Genomic DNA, 20,926 nt, shown 5'->3' with positions numbered 1-20,926 from the left:
AACTTTGTCCAAGCTATACCAGCTGTCAATTGCTATCAACATATCTAAATGTCTCTGACATGCAGCAACATGCAACATTTCCATGCATGGTAGCATGGTAGTTAGCATAACACCATTACAGCACCAGCAAACCAGGTCCAATTCTGCCTCTGTCTTTAAGGAGTTTGTACATTCTTGCTGTGATTGGTGGGTTTCCTCTGAGTGTTCCAGTTCCTCCCACATTCCAAATCCCGTATGTGTTAAGGTTAGTAATTTGTGTGCATGCTGTGTTGGTGCTGGAAGCACGGTGAGAGTTGTGGACTGCCTCCAGCACATCTTTGCAATGTGTTGGTTGTTGACACAAACAATGCATTTCATTGTGTTTTGATGTACATGTGACAAATAAAGCTAATCTTTAAATTTCTATCAAATCACAAAAATATATTTTTTGGAGAAATGGAGCAAGATAAGTATCAGGGAATTTGCATTTTGTGCATTATTGGGTTTTCTTAAAACTTTTTACAATATTTAACTTTTGTCACTTTCCCAATTTTTCCCAACCTGAAAAGATTAACACTATTTTTCTTCCCCAAATTGGAGGTCCGATCTGCTAAACATTTCTAGTATTTTCTGTGTTTATTTCAGTTTCCAGCACCTACAGTTTGATTTTCTTTCTGCTACATACAGAATTATCTAGTGTTAACAAATATTAAGCTATTTGTGCAATAATAAATCAGAAAGAACTCAACAGATCATCACATTACTCACCAATGCTTTTGCCTTGTATCTCCATTAAGCAAAATAATTAGATTTGACCATTTAATTTCATACTGAATACGGAAGTATATTGGGTAACTCCCAGACAAGCTCTCACTTCCTTATATACTTGGTTAAATTAACTCAGACCCAGTGAATTGACACTCATTTTGAATATGGGAAACTGTCTGGTGAATGAGGGAGTCTCCAGCTTTGTAATTGTAAGTACTGTAATTGTTAAATCAGTGGGGAAGTGTTTGAGTATATTGCTTGCTGGTATATTCTTCAGGTTAAATTACTTGATTACCAGTTTTAGCACATTGTGGGCTATGGAATCAATTTATTTTCAATCAAAATATAAATATGAGAGTGATGATTTTGCTGATTAAATGTTTTAAAAGCTAACAGTGGTAAATTAAACTAATATTAACTCTAGCTGTAATTTTTGATGACTTTAAAAGTAATGCTATATTTTTAAATGAGCATAAATATAAAACTGGACAAACTACCAGCGATACTCATAAATTTAGATGTCCATTCTTCAGAAACTACCCTATTTCGAATGGTCACAAAGAGAAATAGTTATAAAATTGCTCAGAGTGGTGTTGTCAATTAGGAATAATTTCCTTACAATGTTACTTTAGCTAACTGCATGCATATTAAATATAGATTCAAAATATTTTCTTTAGATGTAGTGTGCTCAAAGTAAAATAGATTTAATAAGAAATAAAATGAAGGTAATTGCAGCATCTTTATTTAGGTAAGGGGATTAAGTTTTGCAGTAGTTGTTATATTAGTGTATTTATTTTTATTATCTTACTTTATAGAATTTATATTTTCTTTAAAAATATATGACTGTTAGTATAGCAGTTATATAGCTGATATAGTAGCTCTAACAGCAGAGATTGAGTTGAGTTTCACTAAAGTGACTCCAGACTTGGGTTAAAAGGTTTTTAAAAAATTCTGAAGAAATTACATTTCATAAAACAAAATCTGTTCTCCCAAAATACTTTAAGGGAAGGAAATCAGCATTTCCTAGTCCATATGAAACACAACTCATGAATCTCACAGAATTTTTTGAGGATGTAACTAGTAGAGTGGATAGGGGAGAACCAGTGGATGTGGTATATTTGGATTTTCAAAAGGCTTTTGACAAGGTCCCACACAGGAGATTAGTGTGCAAACTTAAAGCACACGATATTGGGGGTAAGGTATTGATGTGGATAGAGAATTGGTTGGCAGACAGGAAGCAAAGAGTGGGAATAAACGGGACCTTTTCAGAATTGATTATATTTAAGAGGGAGATAGATATGGCCCTTGTGGCTAAAGGGATCAGGGGGTATGGAGGGAAGGCTGGTTCAGGGTTCTGAGTTGGATGATCAGCCATGATCATACTGAATGGCGGTACAGGCTCGAAGGGCCGAATGGCCTCCTCCTGCACCTATTTTCTATGTTTCTATGTTTCTACATGCCCTCAGAGAAATAAGCTTAATTCTTAATTATTTTTGAAGTGGTTCAGGGACCATCCTTATTAAAATTGTTACATAGAAAACAAATGTGTTGCTTTGTATTGGGAAGATGCCTCTTCAGGGTAATTAGAGTGAGACAGTAATGAACAGCCTCACCAGCAATGCACAGAGAATGGAGCTATTGTTTTGAAAATACTCCTATATTTGATTAGCATTACTACTATACCACACTGCAGTGTTTAAGAGCTTTATTTCATTAATGTAATAATTTGATTTGGACAGGCTTGAAATTTATTAAAATGAGTGCTAAAACTTTGGTTTTGTTAATAACAAGTGTAGCTAAAATAACTGATTGCAGAGCGAAGAAATTTACAAAGTGAAACAGGAAGTTGTTCTATTTTTATTCTACTTGCGATTTCTGAAATTAGCTTTTGTATAATCGTTTCTGATGACTTGATCATCTTACACAGGTGTTTAGAGTAGGAAGGGTAAGGGATGACTCCCCCACAGAAGTGTTAAAAGAGAGTCTCTAACCATCTATTCATTGACACTACCATTGCTGTATTTCCTATGATCATCTTCCCTGGGGTCATCGTTGATCAGAAATCTGCAACGTAAATTCCGTGGCTTCCTGAGTAGGTCATTCTGGATCTTCTTCAGCGAGTGAGTCTCTTCATCATAGACTCACCACTATCTACAAGATACAACTGAGGAGCATGATCTATTTCTCTCCCCTTGACTGATTGAGCAAAACTTCAAAAAGTTCCACACCATCCAGGTTGACACTTCAGTGTGTATCCCATACAAAATGTATTGCATGTACCAAGGACTCTCCAAAAACAGCTCCTAAAAACATAGCCTCTACTGCCAAGAGGGACAAGGACAGCAGCTAGGTAGGTACACTCAACAGCCAGTGGCAGTACCATCGTGGGAAGACTGCCGTGTTCAGGAAGGCAGCTCATTACTACTTTATCAAGGGCAATTAAGGGTGAATGCCAGCCTTCTCAGTAGTGCCTAGATCCTGAGAAAATGAATTTTAAAAGGGACAGAAAAATAATTAATACAAAAATCGATGTCAGAAAGTTGAGCACTCACCATAAAAAATGACGGTACTGAATCCTAGGTAACTGTTAAGCAGGTTGATTATGTCAAGGTGATTACTTAATCTCAATTCTTTTAATAAAGTTTGATTCATTTTTCTTTGACACATCGCCTCATGTTATGTTTTGCTTCAATCCCACAGTTCTCTTAGAACAGGATTCTATGCACAGCATAAACAACAGTTGATGTCTTGGGCCGAGACCCTTCTTCAGGACTGGAAAGGAAGGGGGAATATGCCAGAATAAAAAGATGGGCGGGGGAGGAGATGGAGGATAACTGGAAGGTGACAGTTGAAGCTTGGTTGGTGAGAAAGGTAAAGAGCTGCAGAGGAAGGAATCCCATAGGAGAGGGGGGTGGACATTAGGAGAAAGGGAAGGAGGACAGGATACAGGGGGAGTGATAGGCAGATGAGAAGAGGTAAGAGACCAGAGTGGGGAATAGAAGAAGAGGGGAGAGGGTAAGGAATTTTTTTTTACTGGAAGGAGAAATCGATGTTCATGCCATCAGAATGCAGGCTATCAAGACAGAATATAAAATGTTGCTCCTCCACCCTAAGAGTGGTCTCTTCATGGCACAAGAGGAGACTATGGAGCAACAAATTCCTTTGAGGGTATTTGGGCTCACTCCAGCAGCCCAATCAGTGGCAGGAGCAGTGAACAGTGAGGTTTCTCACAGGTCGGCGACACTTGTTTAAAGATACAGAAGGGACAATCTGGGCGGCCATTGTTGGGAATAGGCCAGTGGTGAGAGTAGGAGTGTCAGGCTTTGGCTCAAAGGAGGCTTCGACTCAAAAGAGGCTTTGGCTCTGGGTAATTTCCATTGAGGTTCCCTTTTTTCTCTTACTGTACCTAGTACAGTAAATGGCCATTGTGTATTCTTCATGCAGGATGGTGGAGTCCTGGGAGACCCAGAGTCTCCCAGGGGACTACATCTGTGTGAAGTGCATCCAGCTGCAGCTCCTTGAAGACCGTGTTAGGGATCTGGAGCAGCAGCTGGATGACTTTCGGTTTGTACAGGAGAGTGAGAAGGTAATTGATCAGAGTTACAGGGATGTTGTCACCCCAAAGATGCAGGAGGTGAGTAGCTGGGTGACTGTCAGGAGAAATGGAAATGTGAATAGGCAGTTAACACAGAGCATCCCTGTGGCCATTCCCCTCAATAATAAGTACACCGTATTGGATACTGCTGTGGAGGATAACCTCCCAGGGAAATGGCACAGAGACCAGGTTACTGATGCTGAGCATGGATCTATGGTGCAAAAGGGAAAAAGGGAGATGAGGAGAGCGGTAGTGATAGGGGACTCACTAGTCAACTGAACAGACAGGAGATTCTGTGGACGTGAATGGGACACTCAAATGGTATGATGTCTCTCAGGTGCCAGCGTCAGGTACATCACGGATCATGTCCACAACATTTTGGAGGGGGAAGGGGAGCAGCCAGAAGTCTTGGTACACACTGGTACCAATGACATAGGAAGGAAAAGCAAAGAGGTCCTGAAAAGAGAATTTAGAGAGCTAGGTAGAAAGCTGAGAAGTAGGACCTCCAGGGTAGTCATTTCTGGATTGCTGCCTGTGCCACGCACCACTGAGAGTAGAACCTTTTCGGAATGGCAGGCGGTGACTAGTGGGGTACCGCAAGGCTCAGTGCTGGGACCCCAGTTGTTTACAATATATATTAATGACTTGGATGAGGGAATTAAATGCAGCATCTCCAAGTTTGCGGATGACACGAAGCTGGGCGGCAGTGTTAGCAGTGAGGAGGATGCTAAGAGGATGCAGGGTGACTTGGATAGGTTGGGTGAGTGGGCAAACTCATGGCAGATGCAATTTAATGTGGATAAATGTGAAGTTATCCACTTTGGTGGCAAAAATAGGAAAACAGATTATTATCTGAATGGTGGCCGATTAGGAAAAGGGGAGGTGCAACGAGACCTGGGTGTCATTATACACCAGTCATTGAAAGTGGGCATGCAGGTACAGCAGGCGGTGAAAAAGGCGAATGGTATGCTGGCATTTATAGCGAGAGGATTGGAGTACAGGAGCAGGGAGGTACTACTGCAGTTGTACAAGGCCTTGGTGAGACCACACCTGGAGTATTGTGTGCAGTTTTGGTCCCCTAATCTGAGGAAAGACATCTTTGCCATAGAGGGAGTACAAAGAAGGTTCACCAGATTGATTCCTGGGATGGCAGGACTTTCATATGAAGAAAGACTGGATGAACTGGGCTTGTACTCATTGGAATTTAGAAGATTGAGGGGGGATCTGATTGAAACGTATAAGATCCTAAAGGGATTGGACAGGCTAGATGCAGGAAGATTGTTCCTGATGTTGGGGAAGTCCAGAACGAGGGGCCACCGTTTGAGGATAGAGGGGAAGCCTTTTAGGACCGAGATTAGGAAAAACTTCTTCACACAGAGAGTGGTGAATCTGTGGAATTCTCTGCCACAGGAAACTGTTGAGGCCAGTTCATTGGCTATGTTTAAGAGGGAGTTAGATATGGCCCTTGTGGCTACAGGGGTCAGGGGGTATGGAGGGAAGGCTGGGGCGGGGTTCTGAGTTGGATGATCAGCCATGATCATAATAAATGGCGGTGCAGGCTCGAAGGGCCGAATGGCCTACTCCTGCACCTATTTTCTATGTTTCTATGTTTCTAAACAGGATGATTTGGCAAATTAATGTGTGGCTGAGAAGCAGGCGCAGGGGGCAAGTCTTCATGTTCTTGGATCATTGGGATCTCTTGCAGGGGAGGTATGACCTGTTCAAAAGTGATGAGTTGTCCCTGAACCCGAGGGTGACCAATATTCTAGCGGGCAGATTTGTTAGAGCTGTTTGGGAGGGTTTAAACTAATTTGGCAGGGGGGTGTGAACGAGGATGAAGGGACTCAGGATAGGACGTATGGTAAAAAAAAGCAAAGATAGCACGCTGTCATACTGTCAGGAAGGGCAGGCAGATAGGACACAATTGCAGCCAGCAGAGTGAGTATCAGTGCATTAGGGATGCAGAATCAAAAAGGGTAGCAAATACAGTACTCAAAGTGTTATATCTCAATGTACGGTGTATAAGAAATAAGGTGGATGATCTTGTTGCACTATTACAGATTGTCTGGTATGATGTTGAATCGTGGCTGAAGGATGGTTGTAATTGGGAACTGAACATCCGCGGTTACACATTGTATCAGAGGGACTGGAAGGTAGGCAGAGGGGGTGATGTGGCTCTGCTGGTAAAGAATGGCATCAAATCAATAGAAAGATGTGACATAGGATTGGAAGATATTGAATAGTTGGGGGTTGAGTTAAGAAACTGCAAGGATAAAAGAATCCTGATGGCAGTTATATACGGGCCTTACAGCGGTAGCTGGGATGCAGACCACAGATTACAATGGGAAATTTAAAAAGGCACGTCAAAAGGGCAATGTTATGATAGTCTTGGGGGATTTCAACCTGCAGGTCAATTTGGAAGATCTGGTTGGTAATGGATCTCAAGAGAGTAAGTTTGTTGAATGCCAACGAGATGGCTTTTTAGAACAGTTTGTCATTGGGGCCTACTAGTGGATCAGCTACACCGGATTAGGTGTTATGTAATGAACCGGAGACAATTGGGGAGCTTAAGGTAAAAGAGCACTTAGGAGCCAGTGATCACAATATGATTGAGTTCAACTTGAAATTTGATAGAGAGAAAGTAAAGTCTGACATAGCAGTATTTCAGTGGAGTGAAGGAAATTATAGTGGTATGAAAGAGGAGTTGGCTAAAGTAAATTGAAAGGAGATGCTGGCAGGGATGAGAGCAGAGCAGCAATGGCGTGGGTTTTTGAGAAAAATGAGGAAGGTGTAGGATAGATGTATTTCAAAAATGAAGAAATACTCAAAAGGCAAAGTAGTACAGCCATGACTGACAAGGGAAGCCAAAGCTAATGTAAAAGCAAAAGAGAGGGCATACAACAAAGCAAAAATTAGCGAGAAGATACAGGATTGGGAAGCTTTTAAAAACCTACAGGGAGCAACTAAAGGAAACATTCGGAGGGAAGGGATAAAATACGAAAGCAAGCTAGCAAACAATATCAAAATGGATAGTAAAAGCTTTTTTGAGTATGTAAAAAAATACATATGAGAGATATGAGAACGGATATAGGACCACTAGAAAATGAGGCCAGAGAAATAACAGGGGACAAGCAGATGACAGATGAACTAAACGAGTATTTTGCATCAGTCTTCACTGTGGAGGGCAAAGGGCAAACTGGTGTTCAGCTCAAATTCTGTGAGGTTTGCTCATCTCATTGCGGAACAGGTGCCATGGCTGTGGATTCATTTCCAGGGACTCTGTGGTTCATGTTTTGTGTGTTACTTGTTTACTTTTTTAATTATTGCACGATTTGTTCTGTTTTTCCATATAATGGGTGTTCGGCGGTCTTCGTTGTGTGGGTTTTTTTAATGGGTTCTATTATGTTTCTTGGTTTCGTGTCTGCTTGCAAGAAGACGAATCTCAAGGTTATATATACGCATACACATACTTTGATATTGAATGTACTTCGAACTTTGAACCTTCTCCTTAGTAATAGAAACTATACTTACATCTGCCCTCCGACACTCTCGAATTTCCAGCATACTGCTAGTGTTTTCTACAGTGAAGACTGACACAAAATACTTATTAAGTTCATCCATGATTTCTTTGTCCCCCATTACTACCTCTCCAGCATCACTTTTCAGCAGTCCAATAGCCACTCTTGCATCTCTTTTACTCCTTATATATCTGAAGCATCTTTTGGTATCCCCTTTTATATAATTGGCTAGCTTACGTTCCTATTTCATCTTTTCTCTTCTTATTGCTTTTTTAGTTGTCTTCAGTTGGTTTTTAATAGCTTCCCAATTGTCTAACCCCTCCACCCACAATTTTTTGCTTCATTAGATAGCCTGTCTTTTGCTTTTATGCTGTCTTTGACTTGCCCCGTCGGTCACGGTTGTGTCGTTTCCTCTTTAGCATACTTTTTCACCTTTGGGTTGTATCTATCCTGTGCCTTCTGCATTGCTCCCAGAAACTTCTGCCATTGCTTTTCTGCTGTCATCCCCGCTAAGGTCCCCTTCCAGTCAGCTTCACCAGCTCCTCTCTCATGCCTCTGTAATTCCCTCTACTCCATTGTGATACTGATATGTCTGACTTTACCCTCTCCCTCTCAATTTACCGGGTGGATTCTATAATATTATGATCACTGCCTCCTAAGAGTTGGTTCCCTAATCAAATCTGATTCATTACACAATCCCCCTTTTTTTCTTTTGCAGCTGGTGTGGCTCGGAATAAATGCATTTCTCTTCGTTCATTTCTTTTTCGTCTATGAAGATGGACAGAAGTTTTTTTACACACGAGAGCTGGTTGGGGTGAGTTAGTATGCCTTTGGAAGCTTTGGGCTGTGGTTTATTTCCTATAGATTCACTGGAACTCATGCGTGTTTCTTTCAATCCACTTAGTCTGCTCTGGCGTGGGCTCGTGCACCTGCTGCATGTTTGAATTTTAACTGCATGCTGATCCTGCTACCAGTCTGTCGAAATCTGCTGTCGTTCATAAGAGGATCCTGTGGGGTAAGAGGCTAAACGGCATCCTCAAAATTGTACAAAAATATTCTATTTTCACTATTTTACTGAGATTCCTCAGGTTTTATGTCACATTTAGAGAAGTTGGGCTATACGGACTCTGACAATAGTATGTTTGATTGAAAATAGTAAAAAAAAAATAAGCTCTGTGAGATTTACTTCAACCTTTAATTATATTACTGTTATGCTGGTAGTAAATCAGCTACCCCATAAAGTCATGCATCAGGCTGGATTGTGTAACGACTTAATGCCTCACCCACATGAAATTTGGAAATTACAGTTAAGATGCTCTGTTTATTCTTAAGGCACAGAACATAAGACAACACTATGCTGCACAACTCAGTGAATGTCATAAAATACCGCAGATGCTGGAAATCTGAACCAAAAACAGGAAAGTCCATAAACACTCAGCAGGCCAGACAGCATCTGTGGAAAGAGAAACAGAGTTAACATTTCAAGTGCAATTGAATTGCTGCTTCTCTTAGAAAGAATTCTTGGGTCCCTGGATGGTGGGAAGGGTAGAGGTTAAAGGGCGTGTGTTGTGGGAAAGTGCTACAAGAAGCAGAGTGCATGGTAACCTCTCTTCTACTTTAGTGCTGCAGACACACTCTCAGAAGACAACTGGACAAAAACATCACCTTTCATAAACTGGTAGCTTACATGATTGCTTTGCATACAGGTAAGTTATAGTCAATTATAGCATTGCCTAACCCTTATTATGTCTGAGTTTTACTTTTTTATGGAACTGAAGTCAAGAAATCAGATTAAAACAGTTTCAAGGATTATGTATATTTTCTGGTTAAACTTTAAATAGAATGCACTTAATTAGAACATTTTTGATTAAATCAATTAAAGAATATTGGCAGGGATTAATAAAAAGATTTTCAATTAAGAATAAAAGGAGTGTAAGAAATGTAAAAGAAATGCAACTGCCACGTCATGAGCAATAATTCAGGTCAATGAAAAGATCAGTCTTGTCTGAACATTGCTGTGGATTATGATTATTTTTGTCAACATTAATATTCCACACCTATAATGGGGAAGAATCCTAAACCTTGAATGCAATTTTGGTGGGTCTGTTATGTGTTTGAATGTTGAAATCAGAAACTGTAGCTCTATATGTTATGGTGAAGGATTGACAATATTATGACTAGTAATTCTGGTTCCTCATTTCAGATAATGAAGTGTTTAGGTCTGAGTTCTAGATCTCTAAACACAGATGAAAAAAGCTATGACCTCAGTTGTAGTGGAATTCCATAACACCAGACACAGTTATCTGCTGTTTCACTACCAAGGTTGCTCTGTCCTTTGGTCTGGAAGTCAATACTTTTGTCCATTAACCCTTCAGATTGAATCACTGGAGGGAATGTTCGACTCCTTGGAGGACAGGAAGGAAGGAGGTTGTAAGAATTCTGTATGTTTTCTGGGGTCATTTGCTTTTAACTATCATCTACGTAATTACGATAATATATTAGAGGTTAAACCCAGTTTGAAGAACAGTTCCACTTCATAGCTCTGTTGTTGATGCACCCACCCCCTCCCCCTCAGTTGCACTCGTAGAACTCGGGAGGTAATTAGCCAATCTGTATTTCCTTTGCTTTTGGACACAAGGCAGGTTGTAATATTTCGATATTGATGGGTAGCCTCCAGTGTTGTATCTGCATTAGAATTCTGTCTCGTTTTCTGTCAGGATCCCATGAACGTAGTCTTTCATTGACATCAGTCAGAGAGAACTAAATTGACCGATGTCTGGGTAATATGAGAGTGAGGATCACAGAAGACCAAGACGTATCACTTACTTTCTGGCTGAGGGTGATTCTAATCACCTTAGCCATGTCTTTTGAACTCACAACTGATCTCCTCCATCTTTGAGGATGGGAATGTTTTGGCAGATTCCTCCTCCATACAAGGCCACAATCGTTTATTAATGCATATGATAGGACAACTGACTCGTAGAACCATCTTCATTTAATATTTGATATTTGATACCTCAACTTCCATAGCAACACAAAGAGAAGTAATCCAACATCTGGGTGCTGAAATAGATTTTTGGACCTTTATTATGGAAGCTCAGCCCATTGCCATATTGACTTAGGGTGCTCTGTTCAAAGAAGTTTAAATGGTTTCATGTCCTCCAAGGAACTGTAAGGATTGTTCAGACTCCGTCACAGGAGAATTTTAGATGCTATAGTGAACATACGCTGGACTAACTTGAGTCAGATTGTACTGTTATAATTGACTGTGCTTGAGACTTTGATATATAAATGATAGAAACATTAAGTTCAGAACTGTATCATGAGCTGAATTCATTGATCATATATGCCCATTATTATCTGTTTAGACATATTGCTTTTGATGATCATGTACATAATTCAGTATTATACAGGGATTAGAACAGATTTTTCCTCCACAGCCATTCATATCATCGCTCATTTATTCAACTTCGAGCGGTTTATGGATAGCCAGCTGGGTGAACGTGGACGACTCAACACTATCTTGTCACAAATGGGAGGAAATGAAGGTTACCTGAATCCAATTCGATCCAACAATACGGTAGTCTTCAATTGTCTTTTGATACCTTAACAAAATCAAGGAAAAATCAATGTATATGCTGGACAAAAGGAAAATGAACTAGAGGAAGTAGTTCCTGAATTCAGCAGAAAATGTACAAAAGAATAATAGGGCCTTTATTGGACTGCAATCTACCATTCCTTTCTTCTCAAGACTTTTCATATATGTTTCGGTGGAAGCACCTTTTCAGACAGCCAGATAAGTGTATATTTCAGCATCCTGCTTTAGTTCTAATTTATATCAAAGTCTACACATTTGGCCCGAGACTCGCCAGAATTCACATTGTTTTACTTGGGCGGATGTGGTGGTTTACAGAACTGTAGGAACAAATGTGCAGCACTTGATTCCACTTGTGAAAGCAGTGATGTGGCCACAATGTGCATCTTAATACTCACTAAAAAACTCCAGGTCACTGATAGTAATTGATAGCTTGTCACTTTGAAGGGGATTAGAACGAAAATGCTTGCTCCTTGGTACCTGCCTAGAAATACATTCTGGGGAGCAGAAGCGAGCTAACTTCTATGATAATTTTTAAAAATTTTAACAAGGAATTTTGCTGCGCAATATTAGGCCTTTAAGGCCCACCATTCACATATGTAGGCCCCCTGGCCACCCTCAGGGTCGCTCAGCTGGCTGTTGTGTAGGGAAACAGCCCTCGGCCCCGCCAAACTGGGTAATTAGTTTGTGCGGATGCTGTGTGATGTACCCCACCCCGCCCAAATAACAGACAATACACCAGATACGATCAAATGATTTAGAGTTTATTAGATATTACTGGAACTATATAATTAATAGAGAATAAAATATAAAAGGAAAATAAAAGGCGCCACATTTATCAAAGTTCAATCTCTTCATGCACAAACAGTTGGAGCTCAGGACCCTTCTTCTTCAACCTGCGACCCCTCGGACCGCCTCGAACAGCCAACTGGGACCAACAATGGTCGTCAACCAGACGCTCCACATGAGTCTGTCTCCGTCTCCTCTCCTCGCCGAGCGCCCTCCTCCGGGGTCCGACCCCGTTAGAAGACTCACAGCACCTGGTCCATCCTCTGTCTCTCTCTCTCCCGCCTTCTGCCTCCCAAAATCCCGCGCATACAATCTCTTACACACACCCCACAGGCATAACAACTAACCCAATTGGTTCATTTGTCCTCTTATCAGTGGATAATCCAAAACAAACTACCAGCGCAAGAACTTTCTGAGCATTTAACATAACAAAGAAGCATTCCCAAGTATAACATAACAAAGAAGCCATTTTAATTAACCTACACAGTAACATAAAAGACGAAACCCCCTTACACCTATATAAGAAGCCCAATGGCTCCTGTAGATAGCTGACAGGGACACCAAAACAAAAAAAAACACTACTGGAAGGGACACCAGTACTACTGGTAGCATGTCATCGAATTCCTACCCTCATCCTGCTTTGCCTTGCCGGGATGAATTAGATTGAATCCAGAGGAAACATTGTTTTTTTTGTTATTTCTGCCCTCACATGCTGAGCTTTCCCTTCTGTTTTGCTTTTGCTATCTTTTATTCCAATGACTTGTCAACATGACAGTCTTTCTTCTCCAGAATCCTACTGAGGTGGCGTTTGTAACCGTGGCAGGCCTGAGTGGAGTAGCCATCACTCTGGCTTTGATCCTTATGATAACATCATCAACAGAGATTATCAGGCGATCATACTTTGAGGTCTTCTGGTACACCCACCACTTGTTTGTGGTCTTTTTTGCTGGGCTCGTGATCCATGGAGTTGGGTATGTAGCATATACATATATATATATATGGAGAGTGAATAGTTTTTATAACAACTCAAGTGCTGTGTATACTTCAGTAAATCTCTTTAAAGTAACATATATAAAGCTGCAGCACATTTGTACTAACAAGCACCAAAGATTTCTTTGCTGAGGAGAGTTGGCAGATCAGGATCCAGCAATTTTTTTCAATAACAATTTGAATTCTTATGCCATGTGTTAAAAAAAGTAGTAGCCTTAGAGATATATGGCTATAAAATTCTCTACCCCAGTTATGTCACAGGATCATTTACAAATAAGGTCACTGTCATGACTGTTATTGTACTGAGAAACACAAATCCTGACAGATGAGAGATGCTCAGCTAAGTAACAACTATAATTAAAGATAATTATGTCATTGTCTGGGATGACATTGCAAAAATCATGGAATTTTGCCATGATTTAACCAATATTTTCACTCAGTGCTCAGGAGCTTTGATCAGGCAGGAATTTAGTGACGGAATTGCAATATAAGAAAGAAAAGCAAACCACTTGGCTGCTTACTGTGAGTGAGCTCTTTGTGGTAGTGGAGACAGAAAATCAGATGGGTAGGCAGCAGGACTGTGATAATGTTACACAGGACTGTAGGTTGCACCATGAGAAGGAAATAAATCCATCACACTGAACCTTATCAAAGGTCAGTGACATAAGCAAATTAAAGCCTCTATGTATATCAGCTAGCTAAAGGTACTCTTGTTAATAAAGCAAACAAATTATAGTTAAAGATAATTATGTCGTCTGGGACGACATTGCCAAAATCATGGAATTTACAGCACTATTGATAATAAAGGAAACAAATTGTTCATAACTGGATGCCATAAACAGCAAAAGTGAGAGCTGAAGAATCTGTTTTGTTGGTGAAAAATAAGATCATAAGAAATAGAAGCAGGAATAGGCCGTCTTGTCCATCGCACCTACTTCACCACTCAATAAGATCATGGTTGATCTGACCGTAGATTGAGCTCCACCTGCCTGCCTTTTACCCATACCTTTTAATTCCTCCACTATGCAAAATCTATAAAATTACAGTAGGTCTTAGGTATATTTATTGAAGTAGCCTTAGGCAGAGAATTCCATAGAAACACTACCTCCGGGAAAATCATTTCCTCCTCATCTCCATTCTAATCTGCTATACAAAATCTTGAAACTATGTCTTTTATTTCTAGTCTCATCTGCAAATGGAAACAACTTTTCTAACTCTGTCTTATTATCCTTTACAGAATTTTATGTTTCTGTAAGGTCCTCGCTCAATCTTCTGAATTGCAACAATCATAGTCCCAGGCAGCTCAGTCTCTCCTCACAGGCTAAACCCCTTCATCTTCAGAATCAACCAGGTGAACCTCCTCCAAAGCCAGTTTACCTTTTCCCAAGGAGACCAGAATAGCACACAATACTCCAAGAGCAGCCTCATCAGTTCCCTGTACAGCTGCAGCATAAACTCCCTACACTTAAAAACAATCCTTCTAGCAACAACGGCCAACATTCCATTTGCCGTCTTGATATCCTGTTGCACTTACATACCAACCTTTCGTGACTCATGCATAAGCACCCCCAAACCCTTGTGCACAACAACATGCTGCAATCTTTCATTATTTAAATAATAATCTGACCTTCCATTTTCCCTTTCGAATGGATGGCATCACATGTACCAATAGTGTAGTCTATCTGACAGACCCTTTCTTACTTACCTAACTAAGAGTTTTCTCTGCACTCTCTGCAACCTCTGTAAAATTTGCTTTTCCATTCAATTTAGTGTCAACAGCAAACTTAGATATCTTACACTTGGTCCTCTCTTCCAAGTCATTAATGTGTACCATGAATAGTTGCAGCACATCACCGACCCCTGAAGCATTCCGTTCACCACTGTCTGCAACCAGAGAAACCTATATTTATCCCAACTCTCTGCCTTCTATTGGTTGATTAATCTTCTATCTTTGCCAATACATTACTCCATCTCCAGGCATCCTTATCTTATGGATGTCTTTTATGTGGTACCTTATCAAATGCCTTCTGCAAATCCAAGTATACAACATCCACCTGTCCCCTTGAATCCACTAAGCTCATTACATCGGCAAAGAACTCCAAAGAGGACAACCCTTCCTGAATCCATGTTGTGTCTGCCTGATGAAACCGCTTCTCTTCAGATGTTTCACTATTTCTTCCTTAATGAATGCTTCAAGCATCTTCCTGTAACCAGATGTTAAGTTAACTATAGTCACCTGCCTTTTGCTCCCATTCTATTTTTAGACAATGGTGTGACATTCGCTGACTTCCAGTCCACTGGTACCTGCTCAGAGTGCAGAAAATGTTGGTAAATTATCATAAAGGCTGCTACTGTAATTTCCGTCATTTCCTTCTGTATCCCGAAACACAATCTATATGGACCAGGGAACTTGTCTACCCTAGTTTTCTCAGCACTTCCTCTTTAGTAATGACAATGGTATCGAGGTATTCACCTCCCATCACATCCATAATCTCTCTGGTTGGCATGAATACCAGCATGAAATAGTCATTCAAAGCTTCAGCTATTGCCGCATTACACAATATTAATTCCCCCTTCTCATCTTCCAAGGGACCTACTTTCACTTTACGCACTCTTTTTCACTTGATATAATTACAAAATATTTACCCTGTTTTTATAGTCTGGGCTGATTTACTTTTATAATTTATCTTCATTTTCCTTATGGCTTACTTAGTATTATTTTTTAAGTTTTACCAATCTTCCAGTTTCCCACTACTCTTGCCACCTTTGTATGCATAAGCTTCTAGTTTGATACCTTCTTTTATTTCCTTAGTTATCAAAGGTTGGCTTTCCCATTTTTCCTGCCCTTGCTTTAAACTGGAATTTTACTTTCTTTTAAGCACTGAAAAATCTCTCCTGTTTTTCAACTGTCCCACCATATAGCTTGTATTCTCAGTTAACGCTGGCCAACACCTCTCTCATCATGAGTAGTCTTCCTTGTCTAGGCATAATATATAATATATTTTGCCCATCTCATGCTCAGGACTAGATCCAAGATAGTATATTCTCTTGTAGGTTCAATACCATACTATTCAAGATATTTGACAAAGGAGTGTCAGTTAGTGCGTTGAGTTTCAAATACTATAAGGTGTCACTGAAACATAGCATTCTCAGAAAATGACAGGCAGATATGGAAAGAAGCTTGTTATGTTGCTCAGTACTAAGATGAGCTTGTTTTTTTATGAATTATGAATCTGTGAAATTGGAAGGCTGAAGGTACTGAACATTTAAACAAATTCAAATATGAGACTGATTTGTATTTGGACAACAATGGAATCAAGGAATATGGAACCTGGCATGAAAGATGATACAAGGCTGAAAATGATTTTATTAAATAGAGGTCTAATGTATTTATTCAAGAGAGATTTCAGTATTTATTCAAGAGTGATTTCAGAAAGAGAGCTGGCCTTATTGAATTTGCCAGTATTACATTCCATCAGTAAATTACTGCAGTGTCAGTTTGCATTATGTGCATGGAACCTGAAATGGGCCATACACATTTAACCTTTAGATTGTGAACAGTTGTTCTAAGGTGAATCATTAGAGCATAGTAGAACAATAATCACGTTATTGAATTTGATCCAAAAGCCTAAGTTATTGATCTGAAAGCAAGAGACTGAATCTCGCTGTTAATATACTGCACAGCACCAGCAACACAGGTTCAATCCTGACATTGATGCTGTCTGCGTGGAATCTGCAAGTCCTTCTGGTGGCTAAACATGTTTTCTTTTTCCTTTTCCTCCCACATTCCAAAGACGTGATAGTAGGTTAATTGGCCATTGTGACTTACCCCAAATGTCAGGTGGCAGGAGAATGCTGATGGGCACATGGGAGAGAATAGGTTAGGGGAAATAAGTGGAGATATGAGACTGCATGAGATGCTCTGAGAGGTGGCATCAATTCAATGGGCTGAACAGTAATATGAAAATATAAGTTCAAGAATTTTTTCAAATCTGAAATAAAATGGAGGAAATATAATGTGTGAATCATCAGGTTTACATGCATCTGCTGTTCTTATCTGGCCTATAATTGATCCTTACTTCTTTCTGAAGTGCTTTAACCAATCCACTAAGGTCAGAGGCAAGTTGCTCTGGGAAATGAGTACTGGCCTCAGCCAGAGATGCTCAAACCCCAAAGATAAAGAAATACATAGAAACAAGATCTAATTCATGACCCTAAAAATTGAAATCTATTTGACAGAATTAAAAAGAAAGTAGAGAAAACAATGTTTATATTTTTTACATTAAATATGGCTAAAAACCTTTCAGGGTTCTGGTGACCCTCCAAAAACTAATGACTCCCTTTTCTCATTTTAAATTGACAAATGGCAATAACAAAGCTTTTTTAAAACAGTAGACAATAAGTAATGATTTGTCATGCACCTGCACTTAATTCAAAAATCAAGCCCGATGCTTCTTTGAAACTTTCTGACAAACTACCTCTTCTTCCAGGCAAATTGTTCGTGGTCAGACAAATGCAAGTTTGGAGGAACATAATGCCACCTTCTGCAAGGACAACTATCCACAGTGGGGGATTGATCCAAAATGCCCTGTGCCTAAGTTTTCTGGGAATCCACCAATGGTATCTAAATATTTGTTCACTTTTAGTATAATAATATTTCTTTAAGATAATTTAATTACATCAATCTATCATACACTTTCCTACAAAACCTAATTGATTCTTTTATAGACATGGAAATGGGTGGTTGGTCCAATGGCTCTGTATGTCTGCGAGAGATTAGTGCGGTTTTGGAGATCTCAGCAAAAGGTTGTCATTACTAAGGTAAATATTTCTTTATATGAAGTTTACGACAGCATGTCTCCTTGTTATACAAAACTATTTCTAGTGTGTGTGTGAAAAGCATGAGAGTTCCTGAGGTACAGCTCTTATCATTATTCCTAAAGTAAAAACCTCTGCTAGGAACGTTGTGCTCTGAACTGCCCCATGCATTATGTTGTTCAGCTCTTAAATTTGACTTTTCACAGTCCTCCTCCCACTGGCTGCACTAATAAATGATGTCCTGAGTGAACCATTTCAATGCTTCTTCACATAAAGCACAAGAGAAAGCAGGCAGAATTTCTGGTGGTTTGTCTCTTCCACCTCAGAATAGTTTTAGAGTAGAATTTGAAGGGATCTAAAAAGCAGTTGGCCAATCTCCACTGCAAGCTGGGAAGCTATAATACTTGAGAACAATGAATGAAAGGTATCTTTTCAAAAAGGAAAGAAAGCAAAACTGGATATTGAAACAGTTCATAGTATATATAATTAGCTATTATCTAATATTAAAGCTCTTATAAACTGAAACAAATACTTTACTACAATAGTTATCTTAAATAGGGCTTTATATAAGTAAATAAAGATTAATCAGGCATTACCTGCTTTTGTACTTAAACACGGGATTGTTTGCTAATGCCTCTGTATATCTATCCACAGGTTGTTACTCATCCCTCCAAAGTTCTGGAGCTACAGATGAAAAAGCGAGGCTTTAAGATGGAGGTGGGCCAGTATATTTTTGTCCAATGCTCAAAGGTTTCAAGCCTGGAGTGGCATCCCTTCACACTGACCTCTTCCCCAGAGGAAGATCACTTCAGCATCCACGTGAGACAAGTGGGAGACTGGACTGACAATCTGGTCAAAGTGTGTGGTGGAAATCAAAAGGAATTCCAAGAGGCATGGAAACTTCCCAGGTAGGTGCAATATGTATATAAAGCTATCTCTGGCAGCTGTACTACACTTTGGAAATTAACTTAATGACAAAATTCCATCGATTGTTTGAGGTGAGATTTTCTCAGACTGTTGTTCACAATAAGAATACATACTAACAGGAAACACATCACTGTTAAAATTCAGACTTTTCCAAAAGATATATTTCTTAAGTGCCTTGATTAACAGAATCAGTCCTTTGAGGTTTAATGCAATTAGTGGTAGATTAACCTCAATTGCAATTAACAGTCAAATGTGACTTTAAATCACACAGCCTGGTTGAAACCTATGTCATGAAATGGTATAATCTGAGTTATTATAAACACAAGAGATTCTACAGTTATTGGAAATCCAGACCAACACACACAGAATACTGGAACAACTCAGCAGGCTGGACAGTGTCTAAGGAGTGGAGTAAACAGTCACAGTTGTGGGCCAAAGTCCATCAGGATTGGAATGGAAGGGGGAAGAAGCCAGAATAAGAAGATGGAGGGAGGGGAAGAAGTACAAGCTGGCAGGAAATAGGTGAAACCAGGTGAAGGAGAAGGTGGGTAGCTGGGGGAAGAGGAATGAAGTGAGAAGTTGGAAGATGATAGGTGGAAATGTAAAGGGCAGAAGAAGAAGAAGGAATCTGATAGAAGAGGACAGTGGACCGTGGGAGAGAGTGAAGGAAGATGGGCACCAGAGGGAAGTGATGAGCAGATGAGGAGAAAAGAAGGGTTAAGAGGAGAACCAGAATGGTGAATAGAAAAAAGAAAGAAAAGGATGGGGAGAAATTACCAGAACTTAGAGAAACTGATGATCATGTCGTTGGGTTCAAAGCTGCCCAGATGAAATATGACAAGTTAGTCCCCCAATCTGTGCAGCCTTATGAGACAATAAGACCACTAGACATAGGAGCACAATTATGCCATCTGGCCCATCGAGTCTGCTCCATCATTCAATCATTGTTGATCCTTTTTTTTCTCTCCTCAACCCCAGTTCCCGGCCTACTCTCCGTAACCTTTGAAGCCATATCCAATCAAGAACCTATCAATCTCTGCCTTAGACACACCCAATGACCTGATCTCCACAGCCGCATGTGGCAACAAATTCCACAAATTCACCACCCTTTGGCTAAAGAAATTTCTCCACATCTCTGCTTTGAAAGGGCACCCCTCTATCCTGAGGCTGTGCCCTCTTGTCCTAGACTCTCCCACCATGGAAAACATCCTTTCCACATCTACTCTGCCTAGGCCTTTCAATATTTGAAAGGTTTCAATGAGATCGCCCCTCATTCTTCTGAATTCCAGCTAGCACAGATCCAGAGCCATCAAACGTTCCTCATATAATAACCCTTTCATTCCTGGAATCTTCCTTGTGAACCTCCTCTGGACCCTCTCCAATGCCAGCACAACTTTTCTAAGATGAGGGGCCCAAAACTGTTCACAATAATCAAGGTGAGACCCCACCAGTGCCTTATAAAGCCTCAGCATCACATCCTTGCTCTTGTATTCTAGACCTCTTGAAATGAATGTTAACATGGCTTCAACCCAGATAAGTATGAGATGGTTCATTTTGGTAGGTCAAATATGATGGCAGAATATAGTATTAATGGTAAGACACTTGGCAGTGTGGAAGATCACAGGGATCTTGTGGTTTGAGTCCATAGGACACTCAAAGCTGCTGTGCAGGTTGACTCTGTGGTTAAGAAGGCATATGGTGCATGGGCTCTGGAGCCCAGCACATTAATCTAGAATTCTAAGTATGTTTGAATCAAGACCAGATGAGTAGTCCTATCTAAAAGAAAAACAAGTAGAGCATGACAGAGCAGGTCATTGGTGTTAACGTTCCACATTCCATCACTGTGGTGATGATTTATAGCAGACTGATGGGACTGAATTTGTCTTGCTTTTTCTGAATGGGTATTGTGAAATAATTCTTTATTAGTGTAACTTACTGGAAGAGGTT

At 40.1% G+C, this 20,926-nt stretch overlaps 1 protein-coding gene across 2 annotated transcripts in view; it reads left to right on the top strand.

The window, feature by feature from the left end:
* The first annotated feature begins 911 nt into the window (after positions 1 to 911).
* The window catches only part of LOC134348044 (cytochrome b-245 heavy chain-like), a 41,125-nt gene continuing 21,110 nt past the window's right edge, over positions 912 to 20,926 (top strand). The window contains exons 1-9 of one of the 2 annotated variants that reach the window (XM_063050829.1): positions 912 to 956; positions 8,579 to 8,674; positions 8,765 to 8,875; positions 9,482 to 9,566; positions 11,301 to 11,440; positions 13,034 to 13,215; positions 17,725 to 17,854; positions 17,963 to 18,055; positions 18,707 to 18,960. In XM_063050829.1, coding sequence (XP_062906899.1) covers positions 912 to 956; positions 8,579 to 8,674; positions 8,765 to 8,875; positions 9,482 to 9,566; positions 11,301 to 11,440; positions 13,034 to 13,215; positions 17,725 to 17,854; positions 17,963 to 18,055; positions 18,707 to 18,960 — 1,136 coding nt within the window. Of the gene's footprint in view, positions 957 to 8,578; positions 8,675 to 8,764; positions 8,876 to 9,481; positions 9,567 to 10,220; positions 10,288 to 11,300; positions 11,441 to 13,033; positions 13,216 to 17,724; positions 17,855 to 17,962; positions 18,056 to 18,706; positions 18,961 to 20,926 lie in introns of those variants that run through there. The other variant, XM_063050830.1, reaches the window with a different exon arrangement.

This window comes from Mobula hypostoma, chromosome 6, assembly GCF_963921235.1.
Source record: "Mobula hypostoma chromosome 6, sMobHyp1.1, whole genome shotgun sequence".
Classification (NCBI taxonomy): Eukaryota; Metazoa; Chordata; class Chondrichthyes; order Myliobatiformes; family Myliobatidae; genus Mobula; species Mobula hypostoma.
Note: the sequence above shows the minus strand (reverse complement) of the source record. Positions and strands in the feature narration are given on the sequence as shown.